The sequence below is a fragment of the Solanum dulcamara genome, chromosome 3 (genome assembly GCF_947179165.1).
Source record: "Solanum dulcamara chromosome 3, daSolDulc1.2, whole genome shotgun sequence".
Classification (NCBI taxonomy): Eukaryota; Viridiplantae; Streptophyta; class Magnoliopsida; order Solanales; family Solanaceae; genus Solanum; species Solanum dulcamara.
In genome coordinates, this window is record NC_077239.1 from 70,028,169 (window position 1) to 70,042,769 (window position 14,601).

Genomic DNA, 14,601 nt, shown 5'->3' on the forward strand with positions numbered 1-14,601 from the left:
TTAATGGGGCCTCTATTGTAGTGATGGGAGTTTCGTTGCAGAGAGATCGATGTAGCGGACATGAACTAGCCATAACGAAGTGGGATATGATTTTAGGATTCACCATAGTGAGGCAGTTGTCGTCATAAAGGGTCCGTTATAGCAAAGAGGTGATTGATGCACCAGATGACGCTATGTAGAATGCAGATTTAAGATAATTTTGGTCAAGTTTTTCCTCATAACTTAGAAAACTCAACCTAGAACCCAAAGAAATGATTTTCCAACGAGTAGGGCTATTTTCTTCTTCGAAGTAAGTTTTTTCTGTCAACCCTTCCTCTAATGGCTCAAACCCCCCCTAACATAGTTAAACTTAACACTGATGGGAGTGCCATAGGCAACCCAGGAAAGATAGGAGCAGGAGGCATAGTAAGGGATCATAAGGGTAATTTGATATATGCTTTTGCCTCTCCTTTGGGAGTTGGAACAAATAATCAAGCGGAAGTGCAGGCAACCAGTGTTGGCATTAATTGGTGCATTCAACATGGTTATAATAGAGTAATATTGGAAGTAGATTCAGAACTTGTGATCAAGTGGCTGAATCTGGACATCAAACCACCCTGGAACATTCAAAACTACGTTAATGAACTCCAACAACTGGTCCAACTGCTAGAATACTTCCAATGCAAACATGTTTTTCGGGAAGCAAATTTTCCAGCTGATACATTATCTAAGTACAGCCATACACTTGATAATACACAACACTTCTACAACCTTCAACAACTTCCACAAGAAACCAAGGGCTACATAAAGCTAGACAAGATAGGAATGGCAAGCTTCAGGAGAAGAAGATTAAAAAGGATAAAACAACCTTCTTGAACATGTTTATCTCTAATTTTCCCAACTTGGCTACGATTGGTGTTGCTGCAACTTTCCTTGGACCTACTTGGTACGACATGTCTAAAAAGAGCAAAGATGAAAAGAATTTCCCCAACCCATGCGAGATAGAAGGTTCGTATACTTGTTCTTGAATAGGACTAGTGTAGGCTACTTTCTTGTATTCTCATGGAAGGGGAGAGTCTCCCTCATTTATGCTTTCTTAGTTGATTTGTACTGAGAGGAGTCCTCTCACAGGTTTAATGCTTTCTAGTTATAGTTAGTCTCTTTTTGTATCGGGGATGAGTTAGCCGACCTTAATAGGTTAGCCGACTTATGAACCACCATAGGATTGGAGGTAAGGTTTATGTCCTCCTCCTTGTATTTTATTTTGATTATTTATGTTAAGGCTTGGGGGTGCTGCTCAATCCCTGACTGTGCACGAGAGGTGGGAGCCTCGTGTAGGGTCTGTTCCCACAAAAAAAAAAAAAAAAAAAGATTATTCATGAATATTATGAAGAAAACAAACCTAAGAATTGAAGTAATTGGGAGTTATGTTGATTCTAGATTGTTAATTAATGCTTCTTAGGATGAAATTGATGATTTAATTTTTGCTCATGATATTGTGGGGACCTAGAGTCCCATAAAAACATTTTTTTAGCATATAAACTTCCCTAAGGGAGTTAATGAAGTAGAAACTCCGTGAATTAGATTATTGTGATCATAGAAAAACTATTGTTATGATGAAATAATCCTTGGGTAACGAAGGTAGAATGAAGTGGGTTTGAATTTTCAAAATCATTGTTTGAAGAGCAGATGATTAAATATACTTATATTTATTTGTTTTAGACTTTGAGCATTGCTTTGAAGAAAGTGAAGACTCACACAAATTAGCTTACTTGTTCAAATTCTTCGATTGAGGTAAGTTATGATTTACCTGGAGCAAGACTTTAATTAGTCACTTGTATGTATTGTGAGTCGATAAAGCATGTTGGATTGATTTTGGAACATAATTTGTGGTTGATATTTGTTGATTTGACAATGCTTGTATTAATAAATTGTGAATTGTTAAAACCGACTTTAATCACTTATGATTGTGATGTGTATTTGTGATATTTATTGTACTTGTTGTTGTTGTTGTTGTCTTGAGAGATAACTGAACAGAGAATATACTGAGATATGTTGAGATTAGAGCTATCAAAATAGGTTGGCCCAATCCAACCCAACCCAACCCTAAACGGCTAGCGAGTTAAATGGGTTAAGATGACCTGACTATTTTAACTAGAGGGCCTATAAAATAACAGCCTAACCCAGCCCTAAGCTGGCTATGGGTTGAGACGGGTTGACCCTTCAATTAAAAGATGGACAACATTGACCTTTTATAAAGACTCGAACATTGATCAGCACAACACTAGTATGTCAAAAATTCACATGTCCATGAGTTCCATACACTTTAATGGAATACTTACAAAATAATTGAACATGCAAGATATAACAGTCAATAATCATAAGATTCATCATAACAACTTACATTACATGATCATTTTTTCATAAACTAAACAAGAAAGGAGAAACGAGAAATTAGGCAAAAACACAAAAGTAAAAGAGGTCAAAGATTCATAGTTATAATAACTTTAATTGCCTAGTTGATAAAAAATTGGCAAAATAAAACAGTACTTAAAATATATATAATAAATATTTTTAAAACTCATAACCCACGGGTTGGCCCATGAGGCTCGTGGGTTGAGCGCATGAGGCTCGCAGACCAAATGAGGCTGGGCTAAAAAATATTGTTCCTAAATAGGCTAAAAAAATTTAGCCCAACCCCACTTAATTCAAGGGTTGGGTTGGACTGGCCTCACGAACCAAACCCATTTTGACAATTCTAGTTGATATATATATATATATATTATTCTGATGGTGAGTGGTTCAAGTCCGATGTGAGCTTACAGATGAAAGGTTGTCTAATGGATCGGGTACCACACCAATAAATAAGAATACATAGGGTATCTTGCAAATCATGTCTAGTTAGGTAAATTAAAGTTTCTTATCATGTGTGTACAAATGAGTCACTATGTAAATAATAGATGAGACTGACAAATACAAAGATACAGTTGTGAATCAGCGTGAATGTAATTTCAAGATCGTATGTGATTGCTTATATTATGTAGAGTTTTGTGATGCCTATTATATCTGTTGTGGTGATTTATATGTCCAGTAATTGTTAACATTGATATGTCGAGAATGAAATTATTTATCTGGTTGATGTTGGCCACTTGATTTGCCGAATTATTGATTATGTGCAGCTGCATTTGTGTTCCTGTTTTATTGGCTTTATATATATACTTCTTACTAATTTGAATTGGCCTATAACATCTATCAGTATATAGTATTTGATACTACTTCTTACTCTACTTTAATGCCTATCAATACATTGTGTTTAAATTTTATCAAGCATGTTATTTTATGATTGTCATTGATGCTAGTAATAAATTTAATTTTTTGTCAAACGAAATAAATACACAAGGCTGAGTAGGACCAAGACAGAGTACTTAGAGTGCAAGTTCAGTGAGACACCTCAGGAGGTTGGCACGAAAGTTAGGCTTGGTGACCAGACCATCCTAAAGAAAAGTAGTTTCAAGTACCTTGGGTCTATTATGCAAGGCAACGGGGAGATTGACGATGATGTCACACATCGTATTGGGGCAGGGTGGATGAAATGGAGGCTCGCTTCCGGTGTGCTATGTGACAAGAAGGTGTCACCACAACTTAAGGGCAAGTCCTACAAAATGGTGGTTAGACCGGCTATATTATATGGGGCGGAGTGTTGGCCAGTTAAGGTATCTCACGTTCAAAAGATGAAAGTTGCTGAAATGAGAATGTTGAGATGGATGTGTGGGTATACCAGGAGCGACAAGATTAGAAATGAGGTTATTCGGGACAAGGTAGGAGTAGCCTCGGTGGAAGACAAGATGCGGGAAATGCGACTGAAATGGTTTGGGCATGTGAAGATGAGAGGCACAGATGTCCTAGTGTGGAGGTGTGAGAGGTTGATCATGGATGGTTTCAGAAGAGTTAGGGGTAGGCCGAAGAAATATTGGGGAAAGGTGATTAGACAAGACATAACACAGTTACAACTTACCGAGGACATGACCTTAGATAGGAGGGTGTGGAGGACCCACATTAGGGTAGAAGACTAGTTCATAGTCTCGTTATTCTTCCTTTTTAGTAGGCGTATTAGTGCATTATAATTCCTTGTGGTCTGATTTATGTTATTATCTATTACTTTCTGTACTTTGGTTGCTCTATTTTATCTGGGTTGCTTTCGTTATTTGCTTTGCCATATCGCTTTGAACTTGTTATCTTTATCTGACTTCTTTTTATGATTTTACTGAGCCGATGATCTTTCGGAAACAGCCGTTTTATTTGGTAGGAGTCAGGTCTGCGTACACTTTACCCTCTCCAGACCAGGGGCGGACCCATAGCCAGTTCAGGGGTTCATCCGAACCCCCTTCGTTAAAAAATTACATTGTATATATAAGATAATTTTTTTAATTTATGTGTATATATTTAATATTGAACCCCTTGAGCATAAGCCAAAGGACTAGCTCAGTGGCAAAGGGGGTTCAATATTTCGCCTTAGCTTGTCTCAGCTTGCGGGTTCGAATTTGAGTAAGCACAATATTTTTTTTAATTAGCGTATTTAATTTTTTTTGAAGCTGAATTTTTGTTATTGAAATAAATACACAAAGCTGCGTAGAAGTAAAGTTTGAACAGCTGTCTTTCAGAGATTTTCCGAATCACAAAAAACAGAGATAAATTCGGAACTGCCTTCACTTATCAATCACCGCACACAAAAAAAATAAAACAGAGAAATTTTGTTCCGCCATGGCTACATCTTTGAGCTCACCAAAGCTCAGTTCAACTCTTTCTTCTCCAACTTTTCATACTCTCTACAAGACCAAATTCTCCAATTTCTCTCTTCTTTCTCTCTCTAACCCAATCAAGCCTCTCCACTTCAATTTTCTCTCTCATCCCCGTACCTCATCATTATCTTATGGCCGCCGTTTCACTACCCCTCGTGCTGAGTCCTCCAATGGGGATGAACCTCCTCGCCATTACGATTTCGACCTGTTCACTATAGGTGCTGGTAGTGGTGGCGTTAGGGCTTCTCGTTTTGCGTCTAATTTTGGGGCTTCTGTTGCCGTTTGTGAGCTTCCTTTCTCAACTATATCTTCTGATACAACTGGCGGCGTCGGTGGCACGTGAGTTTCTCATTATAGTGTAACTTTTTTATTCGCTAGTGAAAAAAAATGCTATCTTTAGTTTTTTGTTATGAAATTGTTATACGGATAATTATGTGAAGGAGAATCAAGAAAATAATTGTCTAATTATAGAGTAGTGGAGAAGATGGGTGGTTATGAAATTGTTATGGTATTGTTGCCAAAGTGTCTGAGTTGATCGAACCGGATGAGCTATGTGATTCATAGGAAACTCTGCATCTCCACTATGGATTCCAGGATCACTTCATGAATATGGGTTCAAGGGGATCACTTCGCAGAAGGTCCTAATAACAAAAGGCATGCATATTGCTCTAGGGGGAGTGAGATTGTCTTTGGGAAAATAGATTATGATTGGAATTTATATAAGATAATACTCTGCACAGGAAGGTGGTAAATGCCTGTGATGTCAAGTGTTAACATCTCTTTTAACAAGGTTCTTAACATTTTTTTATTACTTGTGAATGTTAAGAAGCTTGTAAAAAATTGGAATTTACTAGTGGCGGTAAGTTTTCATCTACATATATCTTCTCAAAAAATGTAATTAGAATGTAAAGAAAGTTGTTTGGGGAATCAAATGGAATTGACTTAGGTGAAGGAATATGCATGTTGCATGTATGCTGGACAATGAATGATGTTCATTATATGTACAAAAGGTCCTTTTTTATATCTATGGGGCTAGCCTTTATGGGCCTAAACAACTTCCTATTGTACTCCAAATTGTTCTCTAAACCTCGGATTGTTCCCGTTAATACTGTGGTAGTTGATTCAGTATCATTTTCACGTCAACTGACTGCCTTGATGCCATGTTGGCTAACCGCGTTCGCCTTCAACTGAAGTTTTCGTCTTCCATTCTCTACGGAGAGGCAATTACTTGTCCAAGTTAATATGTTAACACCATATATGACTTGTTCAGGCACCATAATTATTGTATCTTGTCCATTCCTTTGAGATGGATAGGAAAAATGAGTGATCTAAATCACAACTTTCTATCTTGAAGTATCTAAATAACTTTTAGAAAACCGTAATCAAAGAAAAAATTGTGAGATCTCTCCATTTCATTTTATATGACCTTATTTGACTTGGTATGTAGTATAAGATATTAGTCGACTTATGTATTGTATTAGTGACACTGGAAGAAATATATTGTAATAATGGTTGAAAAGCAAGTTTAACAGTGAAAAGTGAAAACATCACGCATCAAAATTTAAAATCAGAATAGTTTAATGTGTTGAATTCTTGATAATTGTGAATGTTGTATAGAAATAGAATGGTGTCAAACATTTTGGGACATCCCAAAATGAAAAGAATGTCATATAAACTAGAATAAAGGGAGTAATAATTTCATATGCAGTGTAACATAACAATATTGTTTCTATGAAGTGTAATCATTTCTTGGTTTCTCTAATATAGGTGTGTGCTTCGTGGATGTGTACCCAAGAAATTACTTGTGTATGCATCAAAATATTCTCATGAGTTTGAGGAGAGTTGTGGTTTTGGATGGAACTATGATGCGGAACCTAAACATGATTGGAGCACCCTCATTGCTAATAAAAATGCCGAGTTGCAGCGCCTCACGGGAATTTACAAGAATATTCTGAAGAATGCGGATGTTACTCTGATTGAAGGGCGAGGAAAGGTTGGGAAATGATACAATTTGATTATCATCTCTTTAAGGCTTCAAGTTAAAGCATATTACCTTGTGTTTGACTATACTTGCAGGTTGTGGATCCTCATACGGTGGATGTGGATGGTAAGCTCTACTCGGCTAAGAACATACTTATTTCAGTTGGGGGCCGCCCATTTATCCCAGACATTCCTGGAAGCGAGTATGCTATAGATTCTGATGCTGCCCTTGACTTGCCAACGAAGCCTAACAAAATTGCCATTGTTGGAGGCGGTTATATTGCACTTGAATTTGCTGGAATCTTCAATGGCTTGAAAAGTGAGGTCCATGTTTTTATTCGACAAAAGAAGGTTTTGAGAGGCTTTGATGAAGAAGTGAGTCATTTATCCCTGACATACAGAGTAGATTTTGTTACGTAACTTCTCTCATAACCCAAAATCTTGATGATGCACTCAACTTCTTTTGTATATGCAGATTAGGGATTTTGTTTGTGAACAGATGTCATTGAGAGGAATTGAGTTCCATACCGAGGAGTCGCCTCAGTCTATTGTCAAGTCAGCAGATGGCTCACTGTCTTTAAAGACTACCAAAGGAACAGTTGAAGGTTTCTCTCATGTCATGTTTGCAACAGGACGAAGACCAAATACAAAGGTTTATTCTGCTTTCTGTTGGTAGCTTATCTCTGATAGACCTCATAGGTTAATGCAGTTAATCGGCTAAGGTTTTTTAGTTCAATACAGTTATGGGTTGAAACCTTGTGGAGAAAGAGTGAGGTGATCTCTCCTCTTGCCAACCACTCCCCCCTCACCCCCCCCCCCCCCCAAAAAAAAAAAAATTAAATTTTTTTTGGCAATACTAGTTTAGTGTACGAGTTTTCCACGTGTCTCGCATCAATCAATATTAAAACTATATTCAAGAAGATCAAAATTATTAAAAAATAGGGATAGACATCGAAATAAATGTTATATCTATATAAATGATAAGAATTTCATATAGAAAGGTTAAATATTGACTTTAAAGTCTTAAAATGTTAGAACTTTAGGGATGGCAATCAATGTTGTGAAAAAGCGCTGAAGCGCTCGCTTTAAGCGTGAAGCGAAGCGAGGCGAGGTACTAGCGCTTCAACATCGTGAAGCGAAGCGATTTCGAAAAAGCGAGCGCTTCACGGGAGAAGCGAGAAGCGCGCTTCATCTAAAAGCGAGAAAAAAGCGAGCTTTTTTGGAAAAAAGCGGCGCTAGGTTTTTTTTTTTTAAAAAAAACTGTATAACTTCTGTGACTTCTCCAAGCTGCTCTTTCAGTGTGACTTCTTCAATTCGACAGTCCAACTTCAACATTTCAACGTCAACCAAGTTAGTTTTTCTTCTTCTCTTCTTCTGTTCTTCTGTTCTTCTGTTCTTCTCTTCTTCTCTTTCTATTTCTATTTTTATTTTCATTCAGCGCAGCACTGCTCTCAACTGCTGCGATCTTCTTCTCTTCTTTTCTTCTTCTCTTCTTCTTTTTCTATTTCTGCGCAACTGCTGTCTGCGAAGAATTATTTTTTTCAACTTTTATTCAGCAGTTTGGCCTTTTTTTTAAAGATAAAGCATATGCTCTGTTCAAGTTCATGTTCAAATAGAAGTAGAACTCTTGTTGATGAGTCCTCCGATGAGGAAGAAGATGAGGACCAAGTAGAAGTAGAACCCTTGTTGATGGCACTTCAAGAGTTTGAGGATCTTGTTGAAGAATAGGATTTTGCTCTCTTTGTGATTTGGTTATGCATTTGCTTTATATGTTGTTACTTACGAGTATTATTGACTATCTAGTTACTTTTTAATCTAATTCTTTTGAGTTCTTGATTATTTATCTATGCATATTTTATATTTTATATTTTTATACTAAATAACGCTTTTTCTGAAAAAAGCATGCGCTTCGCTTCACGCTTCTCGCTTCTGTGAAGCAAGCCCCCGTCGCTTTTTTCCGCTTCTCGCTTCTCAAAACACTGATGGCAATGGGTCGGTGCGGGGCGGGTTGAGGTCAACCCGCAAATTTTTTAAAACCGCCCCGCCCTGCATAAATTTTTAAGTTTTTTTCTTGTTTAATTGAGTTTAATATGAAAAATAAAATTCATAACTTTTCTTTTCATTTTTCGCTAATCAACATCAACAACTAATTAATTGTTTATAGTTAACATTTCATCAATTTTTTCTTAATCGCTAATTAACTGTTTCTAATTAACATTTCAACAACTAACAATTCACTAGACACGTCTAGTTTAATTTATTTTTAAAAAAACTTAAAACTAAAGTCAAAGTTTAATATAAAAAGTTTATATCTTTGATTTTTAATAATTAAAAAGATTTAATTTTCTGTAGGTTATTATTTAGTATCTTAAATCCGCAACCCGCCCCACCCCGCATTAATTTTAAAAATAATTACTTCAACTCGCCCGCACCCTCCCCGCATAACTTTAAACCCGCCCCGCCCCGCCCCGTATAGCTCTAAACCTGCCCTGTACCCGCCCCACCCCGCCCCATTGCCATCCCTAATGTTCTTTGATATTGTTGATGATGCAATTGCATCAATATTATTTGGAAGGATATTGTCATTTCTCTTATTATTGCTTTCATCTCTTTTTCCAAACACATGGTTTCTTTGATTGGATATTCAACTTGTAACCTCAAGTTGTTTAAATTTCTTTTGTTTGAACACATTGCAGAATTTAGGATTAGATACAGTGGGAGTGAAAATGTCAAAGAATGGAGCCATAGAGGTTACTTGACTTCTTCTACTTTTTTTTCCTAACTTGCTTGAACTACTTAGTGCATGTGTTCTTGAATGAGAGTTTCATTTGCAAATTGTTTTTACAGATTGACGAGTATTCTCGTACATCAGTGCCATCAATTTGGGCAGTTGGAGATGTTACTGATAGAATTAATCTAACTCCAGTTGCTTTGATGGAGGGAGGAGCATTGGCAAAAACTATTTTTGCTGGTGAAGCCACAAAACCCGATTATAGGTACCTCTTCTTTCTTCTGAGAATTCATCTGATGACTTAAAAGTTTGATAAGGACTGTCAAAGATGCACATTTGTCCAATTATTTTCGACTACAAATTGGTACAATGTGCTTGAAGATTTGTGGTTCTACCATGTTAAATGCATAAGCTCTTACAGCTGAATTTTAATTTTCTTAAAAAGAATCATCTATAACTTCTCCCTAATCTGAGTGTTCTGTTCTCCCAAATAGGAACGTACCATGTGCAGTATTTTCCCAGCCACCTATTGGACTAGTTGGCCTGACAGAAGAACAGGTATAATAGCGAGAGTTTGTGAGTTGACAATTAATTATTATAATTAATGATTTGAATTGGTTTTACAGGCCATCAAAGAATATGGTGACATTGATGTTTATACAGCAAATTTTAGGCCATTAAAGGCTACTATTTCTGGTCTTCCAGATCGGGCTTTCATGAAACTAATAGTATGTTCTAAGTCTAGCAAAGTTCTAGGTTTGCACATGTGTGGAGAAGATGCACCAGAAATTGTACAGGTTGGAGTTTCCATTTAATTCTTTGGTGCATATTTCAGATTGATTATAAAATATGTGTTTTATGTTTTTTTTTTTCATAATGAAACTTCCAGGGATTTGCGGTTGCAGTCAAAGCAGGGTTGACCAAGGCAGACTTTGATGCCACTGTGGGTATTCACCCTACCGCAGCAGAGGAGTTTGTCACCATGCGAACCCCTACAAGAAAGGTTCGAAGCAGTCCATCTGAGGTTTGTCATTTACTTGTGATTGTCATGCTTTCCTCCTTGTAATTCTTTTGTTGTAGTATTTGTGAAGAAACAACTTTTCCTTCAACGTCTCTCTCACTCTCAGTGAAACTGAAGTATGAAACCAGACAATTGTATCAATTAGTATGCTCGTTATTAGGACCGTACCTCGATTGAGCTGAATATATCTGCTACTGAATAGGCTGTGCATTTTGTCATTTTTCCAGGGTAAGGCAGAGCACGACACTAAAGTTGCAGCAGGACTTTGATGTGTGGAAATAAAGGCTCAGTTTGTTAAATGACACAGAATACATGTGGTAAGAAAGGGTTCCTTCTATAATGCACAAAAAGGAGGCTGTTCGTAGTCTTACATATGCCTTGTGTTTCATATCCCGGCGTCTTCTTAGGCGCTTCTTATTTATGCCACTTAGGAGTCATTTGGTAGAGTGTATTAAAATAATGCTAAATAGAGTGTATCAGTAATGCTTGCATCGGTAATGCTTGTATCAATAATGCTTGCATCGGTAATGCTTGTATTAGTTATGCTTGCATTAATTATACATAGAATATTTCTTATGCATTGTTTGATTTAGTGTATTAAAAAATAACATGTATTGCATAAAAATATTTATTTACAAAAATATCATCAACAATTATGATGGAAAAGATGTAAAAGGGGTTTTGAGGGGTAATTGAGTCTTTAACCATAATAATGCAAGCATTAAATCCCCTTGCATTACTAATACCTAGAAATCTATGGTATTAGTAATGCAAGCCTTAATACACAATAGAGTGTACCAAACAAGGTAATGCTAATACATCTAATTAATGCATGCATTATTTTTACTAACACACTCTACCAAACAACCCCTTAGATTATTACCGTTAGCTTCCATCCTCTTGTTGCCATGCGGCATGTAATTAAGGTCGAGTGCAATAACAACGATCTCTGTCTCTCACGTTAAGGAGGAACATGGAGACCACTATATGATGACAGTAGTTTGTATTTATCTTGCTGCCAACATTCTTAGCTATATTCAATTGGTATACTCTCAGTTGTGAAGTCTGAACTAAGATCATAATTTAGAAATTTTAATTTTGTAATTAATATTCATTGTGGCAAATAAAAATTCCAATAACATAAATCCTGACAGAAGTATTAGATCTCTCAGATCATTGCGTATGCTGCAATAAACTCTTCTGTAACTAACGTATTGAACATGACTGAAAATCCTTAATCAGATCCAATGTGACGCAAATTCATTGGCATTGTCCCTACATAGTATGATTTGTCCAATTGTGAATAAAGGGCAGCCCGGTGCACTAAAGCTCCCGCTATGCGTAGGGTCCGGGGAAGGGCCCCGACTACAAGGGTTTATTATACGCAGCCTTACCTTGCATTTCTGCCAGAGGCTGTTTCCAAGGCTTGAACCCGTGACCTCCTTGTCCAATTGTGAATGATCAAATAAAATGTGAGACTTAGACTGGGAACTGTGGGATTAATTAGTTGTTCCATAACCTTAGTAGGTTCAACTATGGATTTAGGCTGAAGCAAAATGACTTGAGTCTGTATGACGAACAGATATGCATATGCAGAGCTAAAAAGCTCAAGATGTTTGAAGCGGTAGATGGAGGAATTTACTGCCTATGGTAATTTGCCAGTTTGTAGTGTGTTCCAAGCAGGGATAATTATTTTATGAGGATATGGATGCGAAGTTCGGAGGGTGGATGTGGGATATTGTAACTGCAGAACTGTTTCATGATGCATCTACTTAAGTGTTCTAGTTTTTGGCATCTTTTTCTAATTCTCTTACAACTGAGGTGATTGGTGGTGTCCAAAATGATTACTGCTCATTCCGCCCCAGTTTATGCGACATTGTTTCCTTTATAGTTTGTTTAAAAAAGAGTGACACATTTATATATTTGGAAACAAATTAACTTTAACTTACTTTTTTGCCCTTAATGTGAAGCTTTTATAGCCATACAAATGTTATAGCCATGTTTTAGATCACAAGTTTCCAAGTCTTATAGCCACACAATTTATGGCATGTTTAAAGACCACAAGTTTCAAAAGTCTTTTTGTAAAACTCCATGCTGAGTCAAACTATGGCACATAAATTGGAATGAAGGGAGTATACATCGTTCTAGTTTTGTACGACCTTAGGAATTAGACTTGCAACTTGATTGCACTCATTGTCGTTTAGCTGTAGCAAGAGTTTTCTTTTGCGATTTCCTTATCTATTCAACTGACTTTGCACCATATATGAGATGGATTTCATGGTGTCTTTAAAAGTTTGAAATGGTCAACATATTGACGGCTAATATCACTATGATGAAAAAAATGGTACCCGTAAGCCCTGTATGTGAAGATTGTATATTCCATCCTTGCTCAACCAATTCAGTATGTAGTATCTTTTCTTTAACCAGTATATATGTTGTCCATTTATCAAGTCCACTACTGTTTATATCGTGCGGACAATACATTTGCAGGTACAATTTGAAAGAGGTTTTAGACAGATGGGCAGCTTATGGAACATCAGTTATGGACTTACAAGAAGCAAGAAACTTTCTCAGACACCGAGTCGCTAGTACTTGTCAGAACAAATGCTAACTTCACTACTTGAAAAGGGTCCACAAGGTGGTTGTGATGATGGTATATGCATTCATCCATTAGCTTGCATCTCGTCAACAGTATTTCCTTTGATCAAAGTAATAGAGGTTAAACATTTTCAGTCCAAATTTTCCTTAGGGGAGTCAGGGATTGCTGACTAATATCTCGATGATGTTTTTCTCCATTATTGTACTTTTCTGCTGGGGTTTGAGGGCACATTTGGGCGGTGTAATTATAACATTGCTTATTAGTTATTGTTTTTGTAACTATAAAGTTAGTTGATATTCTGCAATAATAGCAGTTAAGCGGATTGCTTTATGGCTTTTATATATTGGAAATGTTCATTTTCTTAAAACTACTACTGTCAGTTCAAACATCTTTCATTACTGGTGTGTTTGATATTGTAATAATTTAACTTATACACGCTAGTGAGCGTTAATAATTTGTTAAGAGAATGAGCTAAAGTGACAAGCTGAGGATTGTAACTGTGAGATGGCTATGATAGATAGTAAATGACAATGCTGTAACTTTTGATCTATTACACATCTTAATCTGAGCTAAAGTGACAAGCTGAGGATTGTAACTGTGAGATGGCTATGATAGATAGTAAATGACAATGCTGTAACTTTTGATCTATTACACATCTTTCATTACTTGTTAGGTGTTTGATATTGTAATAATATAACTTATACACTCTAGTCAGTGTTAATAATTTGTTAAGAGAATGAGCTGAAGTGGCAAGCTGAGGATTGTAACTGTGAGATGGCTACAAGGCTGTAACTTTTGATCTAATTAAGGTAAAGTTAGTTAGACAATCAGTTAGACTGTCGGTTTGTTAAGTGGACAATTAGTAGACTTAAACGGTGTGTAGATGTAGCTGCAGTACATTTTCTTCTTCTTCCTGTGATCGATCTGGGGGAGGAGTTGTTTCGATTTAAACAAGTCTGAGTTGAATCGTCCTTGAGCAGTTGAGTTCATAGACATTGAGATGACCGCTCCTGTGATTGATCAGTGGGAGGAGTTGCTTCAATTCAAACAAGTCTGAGTTGAATCGTCCTTGAGGAGTTAAGTTCATAGCTAGGGTTTGTGAAGAAAAGCTTAAGTCAGCTTTCAATGGTGGTTTAAGAAGGATTGAGTAATGAGACATCAATTGAACACAATCACCCTTTGTCTCTTCTTCTTTTATCATTTCTGGGACATCCTTTTGTGTCTTCAACCTACACACACCTAGGCAATTTGCTGATGTATTCAATTAACTGGACTGAGAACTATGCACCGTGGAGTAGATCTATGAGGATAGGGTTACTTGGCAAAAGCAAGTTAGATTTTGTCGATGATTGTTACACTAAGGATAAGTTTTGACCTGAACTGCATGAATAGTGGGAGAAGGTTAATGTTGTAGTCCTCTCTTGGTTTATGAATATTGTGAGTAAGGAGTTGTCTAATGGTATTGTGTATTCTTTAATGCTCACAGAATGTT

The 14,601-nt window shown here is 36.7% G+C and overlaps 1 protein-coding gene across 1 annotated transcript; it reads left to right on the forward strand.

Annotated features, from left to right (window-relative positions):
* The first annotated feature begins 4,624 nt into the window (after positions 1–4,624).
* Positions 4,625–13,439, forward strand: LOC129882774 (glutathione reductase, chloroplastic). The gene is made up of 11 exons (XM_055957219.1): positions 4,625–5,117; positions 6,546–6,771; positions 6,855–7,133; positions 7,234–7,410; positions 9,455–9,508; positions 9,606–9,754; positions 9,984–10,047; positions 10,116–10,286; positions 10,379–10,513; positions 10,738–10,827; positions 13,001–13,439. Exons 1-10 carry the CDS (start codon positions 4,741–4,743, stop codon positions 10,777–10,779), a joined length of 1,674 nt encoding a protein of 557 aa, XP_055813194.1. The 5' UTR covers positions 4,625–4,740; the 3' UTR covers positions 10,780–10,827; positions 13,001–13,439.
* Positions 13,440–14,601: the final 1,162 nt, after the last annotated feature.

Bases quoted from the DNA above. Each gene is read 5' to 3' on its own strand.
- LOC129882774 (XM_055957219.1), top strand. From the start codon at position 4,741: ATGGCTACATCTTTGAGCTCACCAAAGCTCAGTTCAACTCTTTCTTCT. The intron at 6,772-6,854 runs GTTGGGAAATGA...CTATACTTGCAG, and splicing joins TGATTGAAGGGCGAGGAAAG to GTTGTGGATCCTCATACGGT. The intron at 10,514-10,737 runs GTTTGTCATTTA...TCATTTTTCCAG, and splicing joins TTCGAAGCAGTCCATCTGAG to GGTAAGGCAGAGCACGACAC.